The 27,792-nt window shown below is 43.4% G+C and overlaps 1 protein-coding gene and 1 long non-coding RNA gene across 2 annotated transcripts in view; one reads left to right on the top strand and one right to left on the bottom strand.

The window, feature by feature from the left end:
- STAB1 (stabilin 1) overlaps nt 1–27,792 on the bottom strand; it is a 93,952-nt gene that overhangs the window by 53,581 nt on the left and 12,579 nt on the right. Inside the window, exons 9-25 of the mRNA XM_080995349.1 lie at nt 25,335–25,462; nt 23,990–24,117; nt 23,253–23,341; nt 20,927–21,043; nt 19,691–19,840; nt 19,124–19,186; nt 16,425–16,538; nt 14,763–14,816; nt 12,281–12,361; nt 11,425–11,583; nt 9,826–9,888; nt 9,305–9,406; nt 7,165–7,251; nt 6,335–6,446; nt 4,324–4,510; nt 3,278–3,371; nt 930–1,088 (exon numbers count right to left, since the gene is read on the bottom strand). Of these exons, the coding sequence (XP_080851475.1) occupies nt 930–1,088; nt 3,278–3,371; nt 4,324–4,510; nt 6,335–6,446; nt 7,165–7,251; nt 9,305–9,406; nt 9,826–9,888; nt 11,425–11,583; nt 12,281–12,361; nt 14,763–14,816; nt 16,425–16,538; nt 19,124–19,186; nt 19,691–19,840; nt 20,927–21,043; nt 23,253–23,341; nt 23,990–24,117; nt 25,335–25,462 (1,887 nt within the window). The remainder of the gene's footprint in view (nt 1–929; nt 1,089–3,277; nt 3,372–4,323; nt 4,511–6,334; nt 6,447–7,164; nt 7,252–9,304; nt 9,407–9,825; nt 9,889–11,424; nt 11,584–12,280; nt 12,362–14,762; nt 14,817–16,424; nt 16,539–19,123; nt 19,187–19,690; nt 19,841–20,926; nt 21,044–23,252; nt 23,342–23,989; nt 24,118–25,334; nt 25,463–27,792) is intronic.
- Nucleotides 26,615–27,656, top strand: LOC308471424. Its single transcript, XR_013982955.1, has 3 exons — nt 26,615–26,688; nt 26,771–26,897; nt 27,238–27,656. It is a non-coding gene; the product is annotated as an uncharacterized lncRNA (long non-coding RNA).

Genomic DNA, 27,792 nt, shown 5'->3' with positions numbered 1-27,792 from the left:
GGCTACCAAAAGGGAAATAAAGGATAACGATAGCAGCGAAATCAATTTGTTCTATGTCAGGTCTTGCTTCCTGTGTATTTTTCTCTTTGAGATTTTAAATGGTTAAACGTGCAATGTGACTACACATAAATCAATGGAACACAAGTCCGCTCACCTCTCTTGGTGTGGCGGCATTGCTGGACGGAAGAGGCTTCCCTAGGGCCCCAAAGGTGGAATTCATATGGCAGTGCCCTTCCTGATAGGTGGAGGAGGCATAAGCCCCCGCTGCCTATCAGGAGCCAGATCTTAGCCAGCACTTTGCATTGGCAAGTGGGGATGCAGGCTGGGATGTGGGCTATGCTAGGGGGGTGGAGCCGATGGAGCCGATGGTGGGCCTCTCTCGGATCCGCCCCTGGCAGTTGGGCATTGGGGCAATCCCTTGTTTTGGACAGAGGGGAGGTTGTAGTCCCCACCTACCCCTCCAAACACTGGGGTATCTCGTTAAACGGATCCGGGGGGAGTGGCCATATCCGTGTACCCAGGGCGGCCAAGGCCGAAGGCACTCCCCCAGACCACGGTCCCTGCGGGGGTCACCCTATTGAATGTAAGTCTTAGGAACCCCCACCTGGATTGACCACACATCAGTTCCAGTGGGCAGGCCGGAAGTATTTTAATTGCCCCATGCCCAAACCTCTTTCATCTGTATTCAATAAAGTTGTGGCCTGTTTTTACCCCAAACCCAGTCTTATTGGTCTCTTATTTATATGGGTTGGGGTATGGGAAGTCCAATGCCTTGTCCTGCAAGTCTTCTGAATGCAATGCAGTACTGTATTCGGCACTGGGCAGGAGTCTGAGAAGGGTATGAAGGGCACTTATGTCATCTTCACAGTAAAATGTACCAGGTATCCACCAATATTTTTCAGCAAGACAGCAAAGGATGCCAACTACACCTGTCCAGGCCCAATATAGATGCAGTCAGCATTGACGTGGCAGCCTCCTCTGGTTTCCATTGCACAGTTGTCTATAGCAATACAGTCCTTTCCATCCCCAGTCCAGCCCTTGTTACATTGGCAGGTTGCTGTTCCAGGGCCTGCACTGGTACACATGGCCTGATCAGAAATAGGAAAAGAGCAAATAAAGAAGGGATTACAACCATGCCTAGCAAAACAGAACAAGGTAAGGACATTTTCCCATCCGAGTAATTTTTTAAATTTTAATTTAAAATTATTTTAATTTTCCAAATTGCTTTGAAATAGAATTGATTTGTTGCAAATCAGTGCCTCAACTTACAGAGAGAAATGGCTTTGAAGTGTTGAGAACATGCCATCATGTTAGCAATTAGCTGCCCAACTTAGGTTTAAACTACATGAGGTACTACATGGGACGCGGGTGGCGCTGTGGGTAAAAGCCTCAGCACCTAGGGCTTGCCGATCGAAAGGTCGGCGGTTCGAATCCCCGCGGCGGGGTGCGCTCCAGTTGCTCGGTCCCAGCGCCTGCCAACCTAGCAGTTCGAAAGCACCCCCGGGTGCAAGTAGATAAATAGGGACCGCTTACTGACGGGAAGGTAAACGGCGTTTCCGTGTGCTGCGCTGGCTCGCCAGATGCGGCTTTGTCACGCTGGCCACGTGACCCGGAAGTGTCTCCGGACAGCGCTGGCCCCCGGCCTATAGAGTGAGATGGGCGCACAACCCTAGAGTCTGTCAAGACTGGCCCGTACGGGCAGGGGTACCTTTACATGAGGTATTGGACATTTCTTCAACCCCCCCCCCCCCTTTTGCTGCTAACAGAGCAGCAAGGAAGGCTGGGAGTTGGATTCGGATTGAACTGTGCTGTGGTGCTGGGGGAAGAGGTTCCGACATTCCCCCCTGTGTGACAAGCCTTGATCCAAATTGACTTCCTAAAGCTGCTATTAGCTGTGGAGCAGAAAATATACAGGAAAAATATGAGAGTGCCCTATTCCATCAAAAAGGAGCTCTGGTTCCTGACCTGTCTCCATTCTTGGCCGTTGTCAAGAAACTCATCAACTTTAAGATGTGGAAAAAGAAAACTCTGTATCATGAGATATGCATTCCCTGTTTATGCTTTCAAAGAAATTTCAATTTTCCTTTGACTATCAAAATTAAAGGGGTTTTTTTGGGGGGGGGGTATATCTAAAAACTGAAATAGGACAGCACATAAATTCTTGAAAAGATTGGCTTCAGCTTGTCCAAGGTTTGTGGTAACTGCTTTTGTCTCACTTCAAAGCTGTCACACTAAATTCACATCTAGTCTCTTCTTGCAGACCTCACCCACACTAGAGATTATTAAAAACAACATAGCGTCATTCTGTATGCATCCTTTGGCAGTACAGTGGTACCTCAGGTTAAGAACTTAATTCGTTCTGGATGTCCATACTTAACCTGAAACTGTTCTTAACCTGAAGCACCAGGGAGGCTAATGGGGCCTCCCACTGCCGCCGCGCCGCTGCTGCGTGATTTCTGTTCTCATCCTGAAGCAAAGTTCTTAACCCAAAGTAATATTTCTGGGTTAGCGGAGTCTGTAACCTGAAGTGTAAGTAACCCAAGGTACCACTGTAGTGTGCAAAAATGCTCTAGAAGTAACAGAAATAGGACCAAACTACCCCTAAAGATCAGTTATATTTAACTTTTTCCTTCCATTTTTATTTCTACAAAAAGCAGCCACAGGAGGCTGTTAGAACAGGCTGCTGCTTAACCCTTCCTTGGACTGTTTTTCTTCCCAAAATTGCTCCCTGCAAAAGAGCAAAAGATACAGGGCCTTGGATATTTTCAATTGCAGGGCAAAAAGTATGGTGGGGGGTGCAATTTCAAACAGGAAAATAACCGAATGAGAAATGGTTAGGCTTCTCTCCCCACCTACCCAACCAATCACTACCAGTATTTTGTTCAGGTTTTCTGTTAAAATAGTAAGTCAAGGCAAATGGGTATGAAATATTGTTTGCCCCTTTGGTCCACACTAAAAAAATATTGAAACATATGTTTTTTACTCAGTTTCCTATCACTTGTATATTTAAAAATAAGACGAAGCTATTCAACACACATAAGGTTTTCAAAACATTATGATCAAATCATTAATGCCATGACTCTAAGGATAGCATCATTTCAATCTTATGACTTCATTGATAGCCAGTTTGAGTGAAAGCCAGGAAAAACCCTGATCCTTGGCTCTAGGCGCTAGCGATTTATTCTAAAGTATCTTTCTCAGGGCACACTCTTCAGAAGAAGCAGGCTAAAGATGAACAAAAATTAGTCAATCAGTACAAAAAGCTTTACCAACATACGTTTTCTGAACATCCTCCCCGTTCTGGCTTGCTGCAGACATCAATAGGCTCACATGAAAACCCATCCCCTTCATATCCATCAAGACAGACACACCTTGGAAATAAACAAAGGCAACTGTTAAATCACAAAGCAGGAATGTCTCTTGACATCTTGTCATTCAGTTTAAGCAAATACTGTTCAGAGGAATGGTTGCAAACATCTACATTCCTGTGTACCGTACTTAGGAAACAAACTCTAAATCCTGATAGTTTAAAAATACCTCTTTTCTCCCTTTTCCCTAGCCTTAAAGTCATTAAAAAACTTGGGTGCTTTTCTCAGGCATGGGGAGGGCAAGGGCAAATAATATATCAGTTTGCATTACTTTGAATCTCTCTTCTCCGACTCTTTGGAAAATAGCTTTTCAAAGGGGAGAATATAACTGATGATATTTTATATAGATTTGCTCAGTAAGTGTTCAGGAGAGAAGACATGACTAGCAAGGCAGGGGGAGGTGGTGGAAGGAAAAGTGCTACACCTCTCCCACAATTCAAATTGGGGAAGGGTTCTAATCCCTAGTCTAGCTGCCCATCCCCATAGAAGGAAGAAGCCACCGCCAAAGAAGATGAAGGAGATTGGCAAAACAAACTAATGAACTGTGCTGGACATACCAGACAATTTGAAACCCTAGAAAGAAAAAGGACACTGTTTTTCTTTCTTTCTTTTTTTAAAAAGGGGAAATGTTCAAGGCATAATTAGCAAGCTTTGTGCATTGGCTTTTACATTACATTAGTTGAACTTTTAAAGGTCACTTGTAATAACATGCATAAGGATTTAAAATTGGATAGTTAAGAGTATAAGATTTTGTGGACGTGTATAAAATAATGGAACCAGGAGGGGGAGTTGGAGGAAAGTCAATTAATATGTATGATTTTGATTGTGATGTGTGTGTTTTTGGTTATTATAAAATTAATAAATGGTATCAATAATAATAATAATAATAATAATAATAATAATAATAATAATAATAATGTTAGAAGAAACAGGCTATATCAGTGAAGGGGCATACCTTACAGTATCGTTCTGGATGCAGACTGCATTCAAATGGCAATTCAGAGGGGCATCGTTGGAAGAAGCACACTTCTGAGAGCTCCTGTCACAAAATTCCCCACTGTAGCCAGCTTTACATGACCCAGGCTGACACACGCCCTTGCTTCCAGGTCTGTTATCACAAACTCCATGGACACAGCCACAATCTGCCAGACAGAGAGAGAATAAGTTCACCTGCTAAACCACTACGACAACTTTTACTTTTGTATTTCCACCACATACTTTCTTAAATAACTGTAAATTCTGTCAAGCCACTTTGGTCACCACAAGGAGATGCCTAGATACTGCAGTATCAAGGCTGAGCCACTGAAGTCAAGGAACATATGGGAACACACCAAGGAAGAGTTTGCTGCTCAGGTGCAAATCTATCCCAAACAGGAAGTCTTTTATAGCTTTTCCTATCCATAATGGCTTACTGGCACAGTCCAAGTGGGCACAATTCTATGATTCTATGGCCAGTTGGGAGTCTGAAAATACGTGACTGACAGGAAGGTGTTCCAAGTGAAGTTCTGGCAGCTTACCACACGGTGTTGCTACACACAGAAGAGAAGCTACCCAGTTCTATATTAGTAGCTCCCAAAATGTAGAATGTCTACAATGGCCGCTTACCACCCTTCACAGTGAGAGGCAGTTGCTGTCTGACACATTGCCTCCTCTCCTTCCAAGTGTGCCGCACCATCTTTGGTTGCCTCCCCCACCCAGCCACCACAGAGGGTCACGGGGTTCCTACCAAAACTTGTTTATTCAAACGGGCCAATCCATGGCAGCCTCAGGGGGGCGTGGTGTGGCAAGCGGACCCGAGGGAGGCAGGCTTTCCTCAGGTCCGCCCACCATCTACTTAGCCCAGCCGACCCCTATGTGGGGCAGCAAATCGGCTGGGAGCGTCACCCACCCTTTCCCTCCCTGCATGAATAGTCTATTACTGCTCTAACCATTTTCTTTTCAGCTAGGAGGGCTTTGCTGTGGTCTTTTGATGGTCGCTGTATTCGAGGTTGAATACAGGTTTCGCCTTCCCCATAGCAGTAGTCACAACTTTGGCAGTTTAGGCCTTGGGCCTATAGTCTTTCATCCCATCAGGGCGTGGTGAAGTGGTGACTCACCCACCCCATTTGCTGCAGCATCAATAACAGGGTACCCCGTTAGAGGGGTCTGGAGGGAAGTCTGTGTCCAAAGAGCCAGTTGCATACGACTAGCAGGGTCACAGAGCTTCCTCAGCATTTGGGAGCCATCTGCGTAAACCTGTGTTTTGCAACGGATCCACCCCCAAATAGACCCTGTGATGCCTCAGTCCCCAGCAGGGAAGCTGATACACACCCAATGCCTATGACAAGGCTTCCTACATCTGAAATCAATAAAATGGTGGCCGTTTTTAAATCCCGGACAGTTGTGTCCATTCATTTACCACTCAGTAGTCAGGCGCGTTAGGTGGGGGGACTCTGCAGCTGGGCACCCAAGTACAGAATACCGGAAATTGCCTTATGCAGAGTCAGACCATTGGTCCACACTCTCTGCTATCCGCTCTCAAGTTTCATGAGGTCACTCATTACAAGAATGGTAAATACTCCCAAGTTAAAGGTTATGGCTTCTAGGTAGGCGAGAGAGGCCTCAGAACTCTCAGTTTAGCACTGGCTGTATCAGAACACGCCAGCAAGAAACTGGATTCCACCTCTCACTGGCACCTTCAGATCTCCATGTCCAAGAGAGCCCTGAGGATATCTGGCTGCTTTCAGAATGTTCCAAACGCGCCCCCCCCCCAAAACACCCCACCCCTTTGCATCCCTATGTAAAAATATATTACAGAACTCTAACATCAGTGTATCTAAAAACTGTCCTTTTGACACTATCCTAGTGCTGTTCTCAAGGGGAAAAGTCCTGATCACGGTCTCAAATATCCCCAGCCTTGATTTACCCTGCCTGAGGTTTCCCGTCACCCATCAGGGTTGCTTTCCTGCAGATTCAGAGTCACAGACCTTCATCACAGTTCTCTCCGTGCTTGTTTGGGTTTGAACAAATGTGGCAGGCAAGTCCTCTGAAATTCTCATGGCAGTGGCACTGGCCATTCCCACGAATCCCATCGTTGCACTGGAGAGAAAAAAACGGATTTCAGTGTGCTAAATGGGATATGATGTCGCAAGACAAAACACAGAATATTGTAACTGTAGGGTACTATGCAACGGTTTAGGAGCTGGGAAATCCTCTTGGAAACTATAGGCGCATCAGCCTCATCTGCACAATACATTTGCAGCTGTGTCATAACACTTTAAGCAGTTGCAGCTTTCCCCAAAGGGTCCTAGGAACTGTGATCTGCTAAGGGTACTGTGAGTTGTTGGGAGATCCTTAATCCCCTAATACAGAAAAAAACCAAACCAGAGTCATTTAATAATCAATACCACTTCCCAGGGAGCTCTGAGAATCATAGCTCTATGAGGGGAATAGGGGTCTCCTAACAGCACACTTAACAAACTACAACTCCCAGGACTCTTTGCGGGAAGCTCTGATTGTTTAGCTGAAGTCTTTTCAATGTTGGTGGAATGTTCTCCTGAGTGAGATGGGCCTGTTTCTGCCACTAACTTTCAGGAGGCTTTTGAAAACATTCTTGTTCACATTATATTTATAGCTTTGGTTTCTTTCGGAATTTCCTGATGCTACTAGGTTAACACCTGGATCAAAATGGATTACAAAGGGGCATGGCTCAAACACATGTCCCTTCAGATAAATTAGCTGAAGACTATACAGTAGTAAGGGATGACAAGTTAATAACCAATCTTCCCAACAACCCAGGAGATTCTTTGCTACTTACAGTTCCTTTGCCATAGCACGGATTGGTAAATCCACTAGGACATGGGGTGCAGGAAGAACCAAAGAACCCTTTGCAGCATCCAGGTACCTAGCAAGACATTAATTACATCACTTGAACGAACTCATCAGCCCTGATGATTAAACATACTGCCCACATTTGATAGTAGTTTCAACTTCTAACCCAGGGGTAGGAAACCTAAGGTCCATGGGCCGGATGTGGCCCAATCGCCTTCTCAATCCGGCCCGCGGACAGTGTGTTTTTACAGCGTGTTTTTACATGATTAGAATGTGGGTTATTTGTGGGGCATAGGAATTCGTTCATTTTTTTTTTCAAAATATAGTCCGGCCCACCACATGGTCTGAGGGACGGTGGACCAGCTGACAGCTGAAAAAGGTTGCTGACCCCTGTTCTAACCCCTTGCTTCATTTTAATTCCAGGGAACTACAGGACACTGCTTTGCTGGCTGCTTCCAGGCAATTGGTTCAGCCAGTACTTATCTTGATTTATTTGCAGGGAGGTTGGATGGCATTGGCTATTTAATGAACATTCATTCTGATTTGTTTGTGGGAAAGTTAGTTGATGTTGATCATCACCACCACCTTGTATGCCACCTTCCCATAGTTAAAACCATGCTCAAGGCACCTTACAGCATGAAAAGATTTACACCAGGCTTCCTCAGCCTCGGCCCTCCAGATGTTTTTGGCCTACAACTCCCATGATCCCTAGTTAGCAGGACCAGTGGTCAGGGATGAGGGGAATTGTAGTCTCAAAACATTTGGAAGGCTGAGTTTGAGGAAGCCTGATTTACATAATTACAAATGTAACAAAAGTAATCCTAAACAATAAATAAAACATATCAAAAACACAACGAAATTTGAAAAATTTGCATATCTAAAAATAAAGATTCTAAAACATTGTATTAAAGCAAGTGTGATGTGGAATGCTCTCCCCAGGGAGGTTCACTGGGCACCTTTGTTATGTATTTTTAGGTGCTGGGCAAAAAACATTCCTCTTCTCCCAGGCCTTTGGCTAAATGAACAATCTATGTGGCCTTTTAAACTGTTGTGTGGGGGTTATTGTTTGTTATTATGGTATGTATTTTTGTGTTTTTATTTTGTAAACTGTCCTGTGATCTTCAGACAAAGGGTGGTATAGAAATTTCATAAATCATAATACTTAATAATACCCCATACTTTCCAGTCAACTTCCCCATTACTTTCCTTATTGCAAGCTTTTGGTGAAGAGCGCTTCCTGTGTAACACTTCCCAGCCAACTGTAACTGCACAACATGAATTTGCCAGGGAATCCCACTCAAAAATAGCAACCATTTCAAATCACCCAGCGATTGTGAAAAGGGACGTGCACAAGCTTGGACTGTCCATTGCCCTTCCCCCTATTCTTCACCCCTTCCTAAGGAAGATCTTCGCCATATATTCCATAAAAGAACTGACTCTCCTCATGAGAGAGACAGAGAGAGATTGGCCTTTGTTCATTTGTTTGTTTATTGTCTTAATAAAGAGGCCTGTGTTCCCTGCCAAATGGCCGTATAAATGATGAAGGGGATTCTTTGTCCAGGCCTCACCAGGGAACTGATGCCGTTTGCCACTGGGAGCACAAGCAAGCAAGAAAACTTTGTCTCCAGTGCCCACAAAACCAGCCTCTGGAACTCTGTGGGCCGACAGGCATAACAACATCTCTCGCAACTTTTTGAAAATATTTCATAGAAAAGATGAGGCCTTCCTCAGACATGGCAACTCTCTTTTCCTATGGCTTTTCTGCTATGAACTCAGCACTGTCCAGTAGGCCTGCTAGAAATGTGTTGCACAACAGCACCTTACCTTCTAATAACAAACCCATTCTCCAAAATGGAACCAGCCATGCACAAGGAGGTGGCTTGGGGAGTGCCCAGGTTTTGAAGAACCACAAAAGAAATATTTACAGGGGAAACAACCCCAGATGCAGGAAAACCCAAAACAATCCAATGAGGACTGAGCATACCCAGCAAGCACAGAATGCTGGTTGACTGTTGCGGTGGGAAAAGGAAAACCAGGAATATCCTAGATGAGAGCATGGCTGGCTCACAAAATCATGAACAGGAGCAAATCGCACTGCAACAATTAGTTCTGTGCCTTATACTTACCACCACAGTTTGGTTGCAGTTTCTTTTGCAACCCTTCTTCATAATGTTCAAGCCTAATGGGTCATGAATGTACACACACTCCCCTGGAAAGATCCCCTCGGCCTTTGGAAATGAAACAGATTGTGAGCACAAAGAGCACTTTTCACACATGTTTGATGTATATCTATCATGTCGTGCTAGCCAGAGGAAGTTCACTGGGGGGAAGTCAAGGTGAACTGGACCGTCAGCATGTCTGTCAGGAAAAGGCAGGAAAACCACTTCCTCTCTTGACAGTCAATGCAGATCATGCCCTCTGAGATAGCTCTCTGGTTCACCTCATGATAAGGAAGAACAATGAAGATACAGCAGAAACCATGTCACAAACAAGTTTCTTTGGTTAAAAGCCAGAACATCACATGGTATTTTCCTACTTTAGAAAGAGAAAGGAAGTAAAACACAATTCTGTAAGCAACTTTTAATAAGCTTTGTTTCGTGAGGACCAAAACCCACCATAACCATAAACAAAACTGAGAATTGTTTACCATAACTGTGCTTTCAGGTGGGCAGACACTGGTATTAAGGGCACCACAGTCCACACAAGATCCCTGAAACAGAAATCAAGAGTAGGAATCCTTACTGCATGAAAAAAGTTTACTGTGCTGTCAAACACACACCTGAGTTCATAAACGGCTCAGGACCACAATACTTCAAGGACAGCCTCTCCTCATATGGACCTACCCGGACCCTGCAATCATAATTGGAAGCTTTTCTTTGTGTGCCTCCTCCACGAGAGGTCCAGAGGGTGGCAACACGAGGATGGGCCTTTTCTGCAGTGTGTCCCTGTTTGTGGAACACTCTCCTCAGGGCAGTTCCCCAACACCTTCATTATACACCTTTAAATGCCAGGCCAAAACATTCCTCTTCAACCAGGCTTTGGGCTGATTAACATCCCATATCCTTTTAAATGTTTGTGGGATCAGGGGTGGGGGTGGTGATGGTTATTGCTTTGTGGGATGGGGGTGGTATTGTGCTTGTTTTTATTATGTACTTTGCATTTTTATCTTGAATTTTTATGCTGTGAACCGCCCTGGGATTTTTGGATGAAGGGTGGTATACAAATTTGATACAAATAAATGTCACCACAGATAGTGGAAGGAGGAGATATAATATTATTATTATTACTGTTGTTTATTAAATTTAGATACCACCCTGGATGTTTACAATTTGAAAATACAAATATGTGTGACATAGTAACAAACAAAAATGATTAAAAAAAAACCACATACACAGTTTAAAATGGCATACATTGTTTAATTAGCCAAAGGTCTGGGAGGAGAAGAATGTTTTTCCCTGGTGTGTGTGCACACTGCTAATACCAAGATGTTTTAAGCAAAAGATGTATTTACTAACAGATTGTACCCAGTAGATTGACTGTGCAGTAACAACAGCAGCAATGAAGGCAGACCAGTCACCTACTAAAAATATACCCCATGTGTGATACACATTTTCTCTGTGCTGCTTCGTAGCAAGCATCTCAAAAGGTCTCCTCTCCCTGTGGAAGTCATTTACAAAGCCAGGGGAGAGCTTTCCCAATGGACTTAATTTTAAAACAAACAAATAAAATGCAGCTTGAAGCCCCTCTTAAAGTATCTGCTCCTGCAGCTGCCGCAACTACAGTAAGGAGCAATGTAAAGTCCGTGCCTAGAAGCCCTGTCTGCTTCTCCATCTAGGCAACAGGAAGCAGATGTTCCGAGCGCATGATGAAACATCATCATCAGACCCGTTGGCAGAGGCTGTGTCAACAGGAAGGGCCAGCTCTCAAAGGAATCGCAAGGGGATGGCCTCTGAAAAGCCAAACTGCTTTCTGAGTCAGAAATATTGTGGGTTATAATGTGGAAGATTAAAACCACAGACACAACCAAAAATTTGACTCTCGAGTTAAAATGAGGAACACGCTAAGGAAAACCGCTGAACTTTGCAGGAAAGCTGTGATGAGATGATTGTAGGGGTTGTACTGGCCACAAGCAAGCATCTTGCACTGGGGGGCCATGATGGAAAATGAAATTCACATTGCGAAAATACGCAGTCTTTTCCCATCAGCCCAGAATAAAGACAAAGTCTAGAACGACCTGACTACTTACCGCTACAACTTTATAATCCTTTTCGTTGCATCTATGCGGCAGAATGGGGATGATTGATGGAGGAATGAAGATGCCATCTAAGGTATGAATGATACCATTTGATGCCAAAATATTCCTTGTGTTTAAGGCAACCTCAGAGTCACTTAACAGAATTCTTCCCTGTGTAAAAAGAAACAATTTGGAAGTTAATGGCCAAAACAGAGCTGTGCAAATCAGATAGGTCAGTAAACTGGCCTCTGCTTACACTCCACACATTTAACCTCTAAAGGATCCCCAGAACTGCAGTACACCCCTTAAAGGTAAAGGTAAAGGGACCCCTGACCATTAGGTCCAGTCATGACCGACTCTGGGGTTGCGGCGCTCATCTCGCTTTATTGGCCGAGGGAGCCGGCGTACAGCTTCTGGGTCATGTGGCCAGCATGACTAAGCTGCTTCTGGCGAACCAGAGCAGTGCACGGAAACGCCGTTTACCTTCCCGCTGGAACCTATTTATCTACTTGCACTTTGACGTGCTTTTGAACTGCTAGGTTGGCAGGAGCAGGGACTGAGCAACAGGAGCTCACCCCGTCACGGGGGTTCGAACCGCCGACCTTCTGATCAGCAAGTCCTAGGCTCTGTGGTTTAACCCACAGCGCCACCCACGTCCCCTAGTACACCCCTTACAGAGCTACAATTCATAGCACTCTTAATAAACTACAGTTTGATAGAGGAAGGATTTAGAAAATTAACCGTTTTACACAAACCTGTTTTAATGTCTCTGGAATGAAGCTAAAACCAAGTCAAAATCCTATGCATTTATCTAAGCAGTTCCCCGCAGTTCCTAAGCAGTTAATTCCAACTGTTATGAAACACTTACCTCCTCACTGAAATGGATTGTCAGAACCTGATTTGCCATGGTCAAAATCTGTGGCAAGGTAATCAGCGTTTCCACGTCTACCTGGAAAATATTGTGTATATTTTATTTACACCATCAGGAGTTTTCTGAACCAACACTTTCTGCTCATTAACTACTTCCATGTGGCAACCAAAACACAGGGGCACAAAAACCAAACAGGTAATGCAGTGCATGCTGGTTGAAGACACGCCCACTCCCATTTTGGCATGTACAAATGTGACTTGAAATGCAGGGGGGCGGGAATAACCTTGCTGCATTTTAAGCTGCAATGTGTACATAGTCTAAGAAGGGGCCAGGGAGAGGATTTTTTGTTCTTGCGATTGCTAAGTAATTAGGAGTCAGAATCCTTGCAGAACTACAGAAAACCACCCAGCTCTACTAGTAAATCCTTCGTTCTAGATTGTGCTCCATTTTAGCTCAAGATTGTTTTTCTCTCTCATGTATCTATTTCCTTGGACAGATCCATTGCCTTGTAATTTCAGAGACCTTGACCCTGCATCACCACAAATCTAAAGCTGATATGCAGACCATTCAAGACATCCTGCCTACTGCTACCAGCATCTGATCATCAGTAATTCTGTCCATCGAAAAGGCGGAGGGAGGGAGGGACGAAAATAGCTATAGTACTTCCTCTTTGCAGAACATGCATCCTCCCAAAACCTCCTAAACTATCCTGAGAGCAAGACATTTGTATCTCCTTGCACAAAATGATATAGGGGACACAAAATGGTTGAGGTACATTTAAGTTAGACAGAATGCTGGAGTTTACAATACTGTTCAGTTTTAGACATCATGATTAATAGAAATTATATATGCTCCCCAGTCTGGCATATCATTATTTATGAGTAAACATCCAGCTTTGTAGTTCAAGCAACAGGCTAGTGTACCTCTCAAGATCATATTTCCTCATAGCAAGTGTCCCAGACCTTCCCTAATCCAAACTATGTAGAGTTATTCCCTTCTTGTCAGTTTCCAAATGCTCAGTTGAATTTGTTTCTGGTAACTGTCCCCCTTTCCTGGCAATTTATAGCCCCAAGATCATCACCTATCGTTGGCTTCTCTCTCAGTGTTCTTATGGCAACATTTCCAGTGTTACACTTCTTGGCATACTTATTAGTGCCTCAAATAAAATACCAACAAGTCTGATTTTGGGGAGTGGGGTGGAAAAGTATACAAGTCTTGATTTTTGTTCCCCTGTGTGGGCATTTTCTTCCCCATTTTCATTTTTTATTTAGCAAGAATCTCATGATGAAGTTTCATACCAAGCCCTGGATCAACCACCTAGAGAGGAAGAATTTTGCTCAGTTACCAAGCCAGTCATTGGCAGGTTTGCAGATAGGTCTATGATACACACATAGCAGCTGCTGGGTGTTTTTGGAAGGGAAAGGGCTGCAGGAGACAGAGTGAGGGAGCATATTTTGAACATTTCAAAATCAATATACAGGACTTCCTGTTATTAAAATGACATCAGTACTTAAAAAAGCTTCATGTAACACCTGCAGGATATACATATGGCCGAAAGAGCTCCAACTTTTCAAAATAAATTTCATGTGCAGTGAATAAAACACAAAGAGATTTAAAGATTCCTATGCATTTACAGTCCATACCAGCGTAAAGACAAGTTAATGTTCGGCTATGGTAAACTAATGCCTAGTTCACGCCTTCAGCACTTGTGATGGTAAAACTGTTCCTGGACTGTACCACTTAAGATAGCAAGAATGCAATTGCATGGCTGAATGTTCCCACTCATATCTCATTGAACAGGCTCATGCAGGGGGGTGGGGGCAGCCGGGTACCCTTGTCCTAGGCCTTGGAGGGCTACACTGGATGGGGTCCATGCCAAGGACCTGCAAGACTTAATGCTCTCAGGTCAAGAACACCTTGTGCCACCTAGCTGACAGAGGACACCCTCCCCAAGCCTCAAATAAGCTCTGCATGGGCCTATCCTTGACATTAAATTTTCGGCATGCAAGAAAATTCAAGAGAAGTAAATTCACCTATGCAGCCTTTTCCTTGCCTCCTCCAGTAGGACATGGTACAGTCCAGATAAAGCTTAAGATAAGATTTACCAGCTTAATCCTCTCACATGCCGTTTGTGTGTGAACTAGGCCTACAGGATCTCTTTACAACAGGGATGGCGAACCTGTGGTCATCCAGATGATGCTGGAACTATCACCAGCCCCAGTGTATTTAATAAAAAATAGTTTGTGTCATTGAAGGAAAAAGTCAAGCAATAGCAAAAGCATCCATGTTGGGAAATAGCAAAAGTTTTAACAGAACTGAGTTTCACTTCTCCCTAGTCTGGACAATACAGAAATGAAAGCCAAATAACTAAGCATTTTGTTTTAAGAACTAGTAATGTAGAAGGCTCCCTTAATATCATTCTACCTCACAGATGTAGTAGGGAAAACACACACACAAGCTGGAAACAGATATGCCTTACCGCTGCTTTTGTGTAGATATGATGCTTCACAAGTTCCTGGAGCTTGTTTATTCCCTAAAGCAGGAAGAAAGCAATTACACACTTTCCCTAGACATTTTGCAGAACTACAATAATGGGCACCTGATTGCTAATGTAAATGCCAAATGCTTGTGCCTGCAGATTATACTTAATGCTGTGCGTCTTTGAAAAAAATCAGTTTCTTACTGCATTACAAAAGGATGGACAACAGAGTTTTCACTACAAATATGTCAAGGGGAACTTTGTACCCTAAAAAGTTCACACTTCACATACCAGGAGGCTGACATTTTGCACAGTAGACAGCTTTCTACGGATGCTTCAAGCAGACTTCCTTTTAATAGCATGCTTGCATTTTTTTGCAAATTCAGAACATTCAAGCAAGACTAAGGGGCCAAATAGCAAGGACGGAAGATGCTGACTAACAAGGACTAAAGGATGATAGGAAGGAAGTCTGTTGGACACAAAAAGTTTACTCCTTGATCTCTGGTCTGTGTACCGCAACAATGCAAAACAGAATCTGGCTTTCCCCACTTTCCACATTTTTTAAAGCCAGAAGGTTGTATTTTGAAATAGACTTCAGATTCTGGGTTGAATGACCTAAGAATAGCTGTACTTGAGATTAAGGGCAGAACCACACCATACATTTTAAGGCACACCCAACACACCTTTAAAGCACATAACTTGTCCACAAAATCCTGGAAACTGTAGTTTGTTTATGGGTACTGGGATTTGTAGGTCTGAGTGGGAAACTAAAGTTCCTAGGGTCCTTTGGGGGACCTCATGGACCAGATTCAACTAACCGACTCTGCTAGTGGAAGCTACGCAAGGACTTCCCCTAGAGCAACAAGGCTTTTCCCATCGCCTCTTCCTGCACCCCCTGCCCCAAGTTGGCCCAGGGGGTTGAGAGAACCCTTTAAACAGCGTACGGGGGAAGAGGGGAGGGAAATTTTTCCACTAGGCAAGCAGAGATGCTTATGCTGACCAAGCAATCTCTTTTAGTTTTATGCTGAATTCCTCCCCATGTGCTTTAAATGTGCATTGAATGCTATTTAAAGGGATGGTGTGGGTCTGCCCTATAGCAGCAAGGCAGGATGCAGATGAAGCAACGAGTTACCACAGTGCTAAGCAACACTCTGCATGAGTGGAACAACTTTTGTATTCTCAGCAGGACCTTGTCTCACCTGCTCCTACCGTGTGCTCCCTAAATTTATTCGGGGGGGGGGTTCCCCCAACTCTCCAGAGCAGATATGGAGATGGTGTGGTGCATGCTCTGGGAAATGGGGGTGGGAGTGTTGAAATCATGTTGCACTAGCAGGAATTTTTGCACTGGCTCCCACTGGCAAAACTGTTTAGTTGAATCTTCCCCTTTCTGCAAAACCATGATTCACTGGAACATCTTGTTTGTGGAATTTGCCTACCGATTCCTATAAGGAAGTCCCTTCTCTTGAGATGAAACCAGTCTCTCTCACACAAAAACCAGTCACAAGATACCTGATGTGATGACACTCCCATTTCCTCTGAAGCATCTAATACTGGTTAAAGCAGAACCACATGGATCTCCACGAGGTGATGGAAATATCCTTAGAATAGTTCTAAAGCTGCAGCACCTCCCCCCCCTCACATAATTAGTGAAGATGGCCTCACCTCCGTGAAGAGATAAATTAGCCTTCCATCTCTTAATTTGTCCACTGCTTCATTGCTTGGTACAAACACAGTGAAGGGTCCTGGGCCATCCAGAAATGAAGGCAGACCACAGTTCTGCAGAAATATTAAGCACCACCACAATATATCAGTCTAGTCTAAAACAATCATGGCTTAAAAATATAGACTCTATTGAGTGTACATTTCCAGGAACCACTGAATCATAGAAGCTAACGACTGGTGAAGATGGTTTTCCCTCTGCATTTGGTGCTAAAATACACACGCAGCTCAAATTTTATATATTGGTCCTAATCCAAGTAAAGTTCAAGTACAGTGGTACCTCGCAAGACGAATGCCTCGCAAGACAAAAAACTCGCTAGACGAAAGGGTTTTTTGTTTTTTGAGCTGCTTCGCAAGACGATTTTCCCTATGGGCTTGCTTCGCAAGACGGAAACATCTTGCAAGTTTGTTTCCTTTTTCTTAACACCGTTAATACAGTTGCGACTTGACTTCGAGGACCAACTCATAGAACGCGGTGTGGTAGCCTTTTTTGAGGTTTTTAAAGACTTTGGTGATTTTTGCAGCTTTTCCAAAACTTTCCCGACTCCGTGCTTCGCAAGATGAAAAAAATCGCAAGACGACAAAACTCGCGGAACGAATTAATTTCGTCTTGCGAGGCACCACTGTATCACTTAAGTCCTACTGAATTCTTTGTAACTAACTTAAAGGCTTATTTATTTTAATATGACTTGGTGTGGTTAACTAGAACAGGATCAGGCCCAATGTATGGGGGGGGGGGTCAAGAAAAACAGTTAATAGGTTTTATAAACAACTGGCCCTCTAAAGAGAAGAAACTCTTCTGGAACTATTTCAAGAGCGATCATAAGGAGGAATAGGATAGCATTAAGATATCTCTCTCCAGGTTGCAATGAAAATCACTGGACAGGGATGAGTAATTCAAGAGGTGTTATTATCATCTGATACCTGTTTATTTTTTTATATGCGCCTGTATCATAACCAGGCGTAAACCAGGTGCAAACCAACAACAATATTTTTTATTTTTATGTTGGCTACATATTGGCATATTATCTAGATGGCTCACAAAGCTAAAATGCAATATATATATATATTTATAAGTAATAAAAACAACTGCAATGTGTGTGGGAAAACTCCAGTTGAGAGAAAGCAAGATCTAAAATCAACCTCACAGTATAATTAAAAATACATAATATATAATCTGTGGGATAAAATATATATATTTTAAATTCACAGATTTGTCATTTTGGAGAATTTCCCTACATTAACAGCCATAAAGGATAAAAAAACAATTCATTTTGGAAATGAAAATATTTTTCTTTTCATGAATGCAATCTAAATGTTGGTTGGATTTTCAAGCTTTGCATTCAATGTCTTGTAAGAAGGCAGAGAAGAGCTATCACATTGCTCCTGTATTTTATTTATTTTTCAATAGGCAACCTTTTCCTAGAAGGGAAAGCTCCTAGGGTCAGGGATAGCTGCTGTATGTGGTGCCCTCCAGAAGCTGTTGTCCTCTAACTCCCAGCAGCCCCAGCCAGCATGGCCAATGGCCAGCAATGCTAGCAGTTGAATTCCAACATCTGGAAAGCACTGTGATGGCTACCCCTGATTTAAGAGAGTGGGATTATTCTAGGGCTTTCATTTTCCACAACAAAGATTTAATCAAAATGCTTGTTTTGTTTATCTTTTGCATTAATAATTCTAATTGCGACTAGCCCTTTTTCTTCTTGTGACTTCCGTTTCCCCCTAAAGCTCCCTCTGCATTTTTGTTTTCTTAATGGAAAATAAACTCCAGCCTTGAGCCTCTCAGTTGACTTCTCTAGCTTACTTACTTACTTCCCCAAACCTTTATTAGGCATTAGAAATATAGGCCATCATAAAACATCCATATTTAAAAAATTAAAATATAAACAAAAAGTCATGTAAAATATGTAATAATGAGGATTTTCATTGGAGTTTCTTACCGCTAAATAGTACCATTCACCACTCTACGAGATACTACTGAAAAAACTCAGCCACCCTTGCAGTTACTTCTGGGTTAATGTCAAACAGATAGAATCTGATATTTTCATTGTGCCGTGATGTTAAAGGTAAAGGTAAAGGGACCCTTGACCGTTAGGTCCAGTCGCAGACGACTCTGGGGTTACGGTGCTCATCTCGCTTTACTGGTCGAGGGAGCCAGCATACAGCTTCCGGGTCATGTGGCCAGCATGACTAAGCCGCTTCTGGCGAACCAGAGCAGCACACGGAAATGCTGTTTACCTTCCCACCAGAGCGATACCTATTTATCTACGTGCACTTTGACGTGCTTTCGAACTGCTAGGTCGGCGGGAGCAGGGACCGAGCAACGGGAGCTCACCCTGTCGCAGGCATTTGAACCGCCAACATTCTGATCGGCAAGCCCTAGGCTCTGTGGTTCAGACCACAGCGCCACCCATGTCCCTGACTTGATGCTAGACTACCCAAAAATGGGGATAGCACACATTTGCGTAACTGGTTGTACAATGGATAGTAGAAAATAATATGTTCTACAGTGTCCGGCACATTCACACTTCACTAGCACCCTAATGCCACTCATATATAAAATATATGAAAAACAAAAGATGCACTGTCGAAACAAACATGTGCCCAGGTCAACTTCAAGTCCTGGGTGGGAAGTGTCTTACTTCCAATATGGTTTCAAATCGGCTGGCAATCTCCATTGAAACAAGAATTTCTCCAATTGTTTTCTGCAAAAAGAGAGAGAGAGAGAGAGATGGCAGAATGAGACAGAGAAACAGACAACATGCTATGAAAATATGCACAAGCTAACAGATAATAGCATTTACCTCCCCCTTTCACTCATTGCTAGGACAAATGTTATTTTGTACAGTAGTACTCCAAACTTCACCCACTGCCAGTGGCGGCTTCATGCTCAGGCACCGGGGGGCGGAGAGCAGGTGGGGCGGGCCTGGCGCATGTTCCGGGGGCGTGGCATGCCACCCGCAGGGGTGTGACACGCGTCCGGGGGGCGTCGCATGATGCCTGTGGGGGCGTGGCACCCAGTGTGGGTGGGGGAACAGCTGCAATGGCACCCCACCAGGATCATGCTGCCGGGTGTGGTGCGCTCCCACCTCGCTCCTCTTCCTCCACCAGTGCCCACTGCTATCAACACAATCCCAAGAATATTTACTCAGAGTTCTCATATCTTACCCTCCTGCCCTTTCTATTAGGAAAAGAAGCATTTAACATGCCTGAGAATTGCTAAGGTTGTCCAAGAGGGGGTTTTTCCTTAACATGCTGACGATATGTATGATCCCATTAGCAGCTGGCACGTTTTGTTCTCTAATAAAATATCGTTGTGCTGGTTCATCTGAGTACCTGTAGTTCTTTGTGGGTGACCCCTGGGAAAGTAATACAGGATCATTCTATGGTGAACATTTCAATACAGTATGAATTCAGCTAATAGATTCGGATATCTGTACTTTATTGACAGGCAGGACTGATTTGTTCCTTACATTTCAGGACAGTGCAAGACTGAATGCAAGCTCAGGGGGGAAAAAAGTTTATTGCTATATAGGCAGACACACACACACACACACACACACACACACACACACGGCTGCAACCCTGCTCATTCCACTCGCCACTCCCCCAACTCTGGAGCTTCACCTTCCCAACCCCATTTCTGAAACCACTTCTCTCTTTGTTTCTGCTGCACAACTTTCCACCCATTTTCACCGTTACCCACACGTCCATGCAGCTCCCTTTTGTGCAACTCCCCTTGTATAGAGACCAGCCCTTGGAAACCTCCTGCATCTTCCTCTCCCCACACATTGCAACTACTATGCACCTTTTCCACCTTCTGCCCAATTATGAAGCCACCATCCCCTCCTATTCTGCAGCCCCTTTTGCATTCTCCTCTTTACCCTCATTCTCATGCATCCTACTCCCTCCTTTTTTTGAAATGTTTCATTTCCAGCCCCCAGTTTCTCCCTTTCCCCTCCCTCTTCCTCCTTCCTTTTCCGCAACTCTCCCTTTGCACACAAACCATCCCTATTCCCATGAGTCTTTTTGCAGCCCAAGAAGAAGTAGGGGGGAAGAAGGCCTGCCTGCCTCAGGCATCTCAATGCCTTGTGCCAGCCACAGATGGAAAGACTGAAGAAAAGCAAAAAGAACATCCAGGAATTGTTGATTTACACAGGGGAAAATACTGCATCTGAAAACAATCCAAAAGCCAAGGCAATAAAATACTTTGCACTAAACCCATGAGAAGTTGCAAATATACTGAGCAAAATAGGAAGCTACACTTGGACAATTCCAGAGGAATGCATCTGAAGGCATTTAAAACAGAGTGTAAGACTTAAAGCATGACAGAAATAACTGGGAGGAGGGGGGGTGGAATGAAGCAATGTCAGGATAGACCTGCAGTCCAGTTTTTAGAATTTCAAACCAGGATTAGAAATAACCTTCCCATTATCTTATTTTACCTGACTGGAGAATGTCACTTTCGGACCAGCTAATGTCCACAGGTCCTTTTCGGTATGATCCAGTAAATGCTGCCCAGGGATTATGTGCAGTTTGCATAAATTATTTGCAAGGGTTTCCTTTGAGGAGACAAAATAGGATATAAAAAACCAGAACTGTTTATGTTTACTCATGCTGTTTTTTATAATAGCATTTCCAATTCCACAGTACAAAAAGTGTTTTGTTTGGACCAAAACAGCGTTGACTGCCAAGCGTTGACTTCTTTTCTTCAATCAAAATGATTTGGGGAATGTTGCAGTTTTAAGTTCTGATAATTTGGAGTTTTGAAAATTGACATGACAGGTTTTAACTTACTCTTAGATTGTCCTGTTTTCTTGAGATTTATATTGTAATACTTATTGGCTACAAATAATAAACATTTGACTGACTAATTCACAGTACAATCCTAACGTCTACTCAGAGGTCCCACTGAGTTCAATGGAATTTACTCCCAGATAAGTGGGATTAGGGTTGCAGCCCAAAAATTACTTTTAGTTTTCACTGCAAGAGACCAAGAGGAGAGACCAGGTTGCTGGACTAGAGTCTGATCTAGCAGACTCTTCATATGTTCCTAATTGCAGCATCACTACTAATGTGGGCAGAGTTCTACTGAGGTGCTGAGGATTTTAAGGGCTCTATCTTCCTCTTTGCAGATTCAGCACATTTTATTGCTGTCTGATGAGGGAGGGGGTATTTTTATCACCTCTTGAACAGCCTCTCTTATTTGCCCTAATATCCATTTACATTTCTGGGCTTGGAGGGTTAAAAAACAAATAAGAAGGAATGATTAATTTTTATGTTTTAAGTAGCTAAAAAAGGCTATATTCACCATAATTTTATTCCCCTTCAGGATGGCAAAAAGCAAACAAACAAGCCAAATGTAGAAGGAGGAACTTTTAATATCACTGGGTATGTTTGTTGAATGGGTTGTATTTAGAATTTGAAAAAGCTTTAGGTAAAGTCCCTCACCAAAGTCTTTTGAGTAAGCTTAGCAGTAGTGGAATACAGGTAAAGACCAATAAACGTGCGTACAAAAGACAAACAATTGTGCACACACCGAACCCAGAAGTGAGCAAAAATGTCACTCAACAACACATCATGAACAGGGCATAACGGTGGCAGGTATAACAGGGCGGGGCAAACTTACACGCGCTCCACCAGGGCATGGTGGTGGTTGGGCAAGAAATGGAACCCTCGCGTGAAATTGTCATGGACTGTAAAAGGAGATGTCCTCTTGTGGATCAGTTAAGTGGTTTAGAAACCGGAAGCAGAGTTGGAATAAATAGGTAGTGCTCCTGATGAAGGGTGGTAAAAATGAGAGTCCTCAAAGGACTAGCACTGAGGGCTGTGCTTTTCAACTTGATGATATATAGTAAAGTAGCCAAGTTTGCTGATGATACCAAATTGTTCAGGGTGGTTGAAGCAAAAAGAGATTGTGAGGAGCTCCAAAAGAATCTCTACAAACAAAGCAAATGAGAAGTGAAATGGCAAATTCAATTAACTGTCTGAACTGGCAGTGTCCAACTAGGAACACAAACTTGGGGTTAGTAGGTTGATGAAGATGTCACTGAGGGCTGGAGGACCTTAAGGACAAGATTGAAAATAAAATCACCAATACCATAACGCGCTTAAACAAATCTATGGTGTGACCGCACTTGGAATACTGTGTAGAATTCTAGTCTTCACAAGGCAAAAAGGATTTGTAAGGTTGGAAAAGGTTCAGAAAAAGGCATCTAAAATGATTGAGGGAGTTGAGCAAGTCCCCTACGAGGAAAGGGCCTTTTTAAGTTTAAAAGAAAGGTGAGTAACAGGAGACCTGATAAAAGTGTTGAAGATTATGCATGGTTTGGAGAAACCTCTCCCATAGTATTGGAACTTGGGGGCATCCAAAGAAGCTGAATGTTGGACAATCCAGGACAGAAAAAATAAAGTACTTCTTCACATGGCCCAACAACTTGCATGGCTTTAAAACAGGATTAGATGAGTTCATGGAGGATAAGGCTCTCAGTGGCTACTCGCCATGATGGCTATGTTTTGCCTCCACTGTCAGTGGCAGAACACCTCTGGACACCAGTTACTGGCATCCCAAGCGGGGAGAGTGCTTTGCCCATGGGTGCAGCTTTCAGGCTTCCCATGGGCCTCTGGCTGGCCACTCTGAGAACAGACTGCTGGGTTAGGCATGATATTGGCCTGAACCAAAACAAGGAAAAAGTGTGGATGACCGTCCCCCTTTTCCGTAAAGACCAATTTCAGAAGTAGCAATATTTACCAACAGACACCAGCGCTTACATTTAACTCCATTCTGTCATAGTAAAGATTGGTTGGCACAAGCACAGTTAAAGGCCCATGGTTTTCCAGGAGAAACAAACAACCCATCTCTGTAAAAGACAACCCCCCCCCCCAAGAAAAACAATTAGTATAATAGATTGTGACAGACCTGAATAGATTTGGCAGAATATTTATGCTAAACTGTATCTTCAGGCAGAGGTGAACAACTTTCACTTTTTTTAGTACTAAAGAGAGATCTCATTATAGATTGCCTCACATTCCTTTTTGTTTTCTTAAAAGCAGCCGCCCCCATCACTACCCTGAAGAACAATGGAGAATGTTTTCACCTGTGCCATTTCCTCAGTTTAAATTTTCTTTATTTGAGCTTATTTTATACATTTCTACCCCACTTCTCTGTCTAAAGCACCTACAGCTGCATACATAATAAAAAATAAATCTGTAAAGCGGTAACATAATCAACAAATATTATAATACTATAATGCTTATTATAAATAATTAAAATATAATATTGTAAATAAGATAAATAATAACTCTGATAATAGCAGTTGATCATAATTTGGCCCATCTACCCAAGAGTCACCCACATAACTGTCTTGGTTCCCCATCATTGCTGCTGACAGGACCTGTTTGGTGAAATGAACCTGAAATGGCCACCAAAAAATATTTTAATTATGTTCTGAAATACATAATTAAAATACTTCCAGATGCATAATCAAACAAACACTGAAGAAACTTACCAAACATTTTGATTGCATTGCTCATTGCCCTGGCGTTTCTCCCTACCACATTCAGAGAAGAGATCTCCTCCAGGAAGGTTTTGTAACACCTCCTGCCATCTCCAATTTCTCCATCTTTGCAGGTACATCTGATCAATATAAGAGAAGAATGAGAATGGTCCCCCCCACCCCTGTAAGCTGCTCAGTTACCAAGCCTGGTTGTAACTAAGTCACACAGATTTATAGCAATGCCGGAGCCACATGCACCATGGGACGGACAATGGACATTTTAATAGTGTTGTGAGTTGGGGGAGGGGATTAAGCTGTATGCCTGAGTCCCTTCCAATTCCTGGATCCAGCAAGGTTTAAATTGCTGGACTAGCCAGGCCTAAGTTTGGGTCTTTAAGTGGTTCTGTGCCAAATTACAAATGGGTACCCCCCCCCCACCTAGTTGTGGGTGAGAAGGACAAAGGCCAGAGTTCAGAGTACAGTTTTATGTTACGTAGAAGCTGGAAGCAAGGCAGCAGGCTAGGAAGGCAGAAGGTCAGAGCCATGTTTGATTTCTACTTGAATCCAAGACCATGGCCATGGGAGAGGCAAGACCCCCTTTGAGTGTGAATGTTGGAGAACTCCTCCATCTCAGGCTCAGATTGCATAAATGTTTAAATAAACCAAATATCCTAAAGACACTACCGTCTCCACTGTCCCTCATTCTGAGAAAGCTGAACGCTGGGTAAGCAGCAGGAACCCCTGGAATTTCACATGGCTCAGAGATAGGGGTAGCATTCAACACTTAACAGAAATAGTTAAATTAAACATTGCTTATCAATCTTTAAATGTTCACAGTAGCTTGTGACATCGTTTAACTTACTAAGCAACAATAATATGATAACAGAAGCAATAAATATAGCCAGTGTCAATTAAAAGCTGCAGTAAAATCAAGATAATCCTAGGGTTCAATTCACATTAATGTTCTTTTGTTGCTTCTTGCTTGCTTATAAATCACACAGCACATTAGCAAAACTGTAGTTACTTTGTTCCTTTTGCCTTTATTCCTTTTATTCTGGAATTTTTCAAGACTCTTTAGATAATGGTTGCTTTTCTTTGTTCTTATTGCATTGTCCTTGTATTGTTGATTTCTGTGAGTTATTGTTATTGGTGGGAGTGGTTTTGAACCTGCAGAACCTTTTGGGAAAACTTTCCCCCACCTTCCTCCCCTCCTGATCATTAGCCTTTAACCTCTATTCTTCCTTTTATCCTATATGCATGCCTTTTCTCCAGCAGTTAAAATTGAGCAAAGGAACACCATAGCTACAGAACAGTTTTCCCCACCTCAACCTTCATAATGTGTTCCTGAAAAGCTTACCTTATTGAAGCATCTGGGTCAATCTCACACTTCGCAGATCTGTCACAGTTATGCGGCTGACATGAAAGTGTGCTGAAGCAATCTTTATCACCATGCCTGATGAATCCTGGCTTACACAAACAACGTGCCTAAAGAAAGAGACACCAGAGGAGCAATTTTGTTGGGCTGGATGAATCCCTAGCCGGAACTAAGATTGCCGGAAGAAATATCAACAACCTCAGATATGCAGATGACACAACCTTGATGGCAGAAAGTGAGGAGGAATTAAGGAACCTTTTATTGAGGGTGAAAGAGGAGAGCTCAAAATATGGTCTGAAGCTCAACATCAAAAAAAGAAGATCATGGCCACTGGTCCCATCACCTCCTGGCAAATAGAAGGGGAAGAAATGGAGACAGTGAGAGATTTTACTTTCTTGGGCTCCATGATCACTGCAGATGGTGACAGCAGCCATGAAATTAAAAGACGCCTGCTTCTTGGGAGAAAAGCAATGACAAACCTAGACAGCATCTTAAAAAGTAGAGACATCACCTTGCCAACAAAGGTCCATATAGTAAAAGCTATGGTTTTGCCAGTAGTGATGTATGGAAGTGAAAGCTGGACAATAAAGAAGGCTGATCGCCGAAGAATTGATGCTTTTGAATTATGGTGCTGGAGGAGACTCTTGAGAGTCCCATGGACTGCAAGAAGATCAAACGTATCCATTCTTAAGGAAATCAGCCCAGGGTCTCACCGGAAGGACAGATCCTGAAACTGAGGCTCCAATACTTTGGCCACCTCATGAGAAGAGAAGACTCCCTGGAAAAGACCCTGATGTTGGGAAAGATGGAGGGCACAAGGAGAAGGGGACGACAGAGGATGAGATGGCTGGACAGTGTTCTCGAAGCTACCAGCATGAGTTTGACCAAACTGCGGGAGGCAGTGGAAGACAGAAGTGCCCGGCGTGCTCTGGTCCATGGGGTCATGAAGAGTCGGACATGACTAAACGACTAAACAACAACACATGATATCTTTGAGGGAGCATTTGCACAAGGCTCCTTCAGCATCTCTTCCTTGCAGTTCACAAGGAACTAGCCCTATGCAATTGGCTCTTTGGACAGAGACTTCCCTTCGGACCCTTCTAACGGGGTAGCCTGTTCTCACCATCACAGGGAACAAGTGGTGGGTGATTCACCACTTCACCACACCCCGATTGGATGGAAGACTCTAGGATTCTGCCCAAGGCCTAAACCGTCAAAGTTGTGACTAGTGCTATGGGAAAGGTGAAACCTGCAGAGCAGGGGAAATTCCTTTCTGGCTCCGAATACGGCAACTGCCAAAAGACCACAGCAAAGCGCTCCTAGCTGAAAAGAAATGGTAAGAGCAGTAATCAACTATTAATGAAGGGAGGGGAAGGGCCGCCAGGCTAAGTAAATGGCTGTGCCCCACCCCACTGCAGATTGGCTCGTTTGAAGGATGAGTTTGGCGGGAACCCGTGAGCCTTCGTGGCAGCTGGAGAGGACGGAAAGAACATCCTAAAATGGCGTTGCACGTCTGAGCCGCAACCGCCACTCACCAGCAAGATGGTAAGTGGCCAATATCAATAAAAGCATCCATAAAATATCACTGATATTCCGTGAACGTATTTCAACTTTGGGATACTATTATTAAAAGTACAAGCTAATAGTCCATTGTGTAATGGGGCACATGGCAGCAGCTGGTGGTCCTGATTAACGATTTTGAACCTCAAAAGACCATTCTGACTGCCATCTGAAAACATACTCACTAGGGATGAAGCCCCATTAAACACAGTGGGACTAACTTCCAAACCAACATGCACTTCAGTATGAAATAAACATGTATGTCGATGCAAGTGTTTCAAACAAGTGCTTATGATGCTTCCCCCCCTTTTTTTCTTTTTTGCAGACAAACCTATGCTTGAGAACATACCATAAGAAATTACACCAAAGACACATAGAGTGGGTTACCTGCAGCTTTCCCAACAATGGCGCCAAGAGATGGTCTTGGCTGGGTCTAGTTTCACTCCCACCTTTCTCTGGAAACTTTCTGAACTTTGGAACATGCAAACTTAAAAGATCCTTATTGCAAGCTGACTACTCTTTGTTGTACAGAATGTGACTCTCTAGTAATCTGTACTGTAGAGTGTGACCACTGAAGTAATCCACAATGACTTATTCTCCGCTGATAAATTATTCAGCTTTCAAGTGGTTTTATAAGTTTTATCCCTTCCATTTCTAGGAAGTATCATCTACAGGCATTTTGAAAACTATCTAGAAAACTGCACACAGTGTCATTTGCTTTTAGGGCAGAACAGTAACAGCTGAACCTGTGTGGTCTTGTGGTAGCCAATATATCTGACTGTATGGGGTCTCTGCCATGGGAGCATATTCACCCAGTGCTTTTCCAGCTGCACTGGCTCCAGGTGGAGTACAGGGTCAGATTTAAGGTGCTGCTTTTGAC

Source organism: Podarcis pityusensis (assembly GCF_964106645.2).
Source record: "Podarcis pityusensis genome assembly, chromosome: 2".
Taxonomy (NCBI): domain Eukaryota; kingdom Metazoa; phylum Chordata; class Lepidosauria; order Squamata; family Lacertidae; genus Podarcis; species Podarcis pityusensis.
Note: the sequence above shows the minus strand (reverse complement) of the source record. Positions and strands in the feature narration are given on the sequence as shown.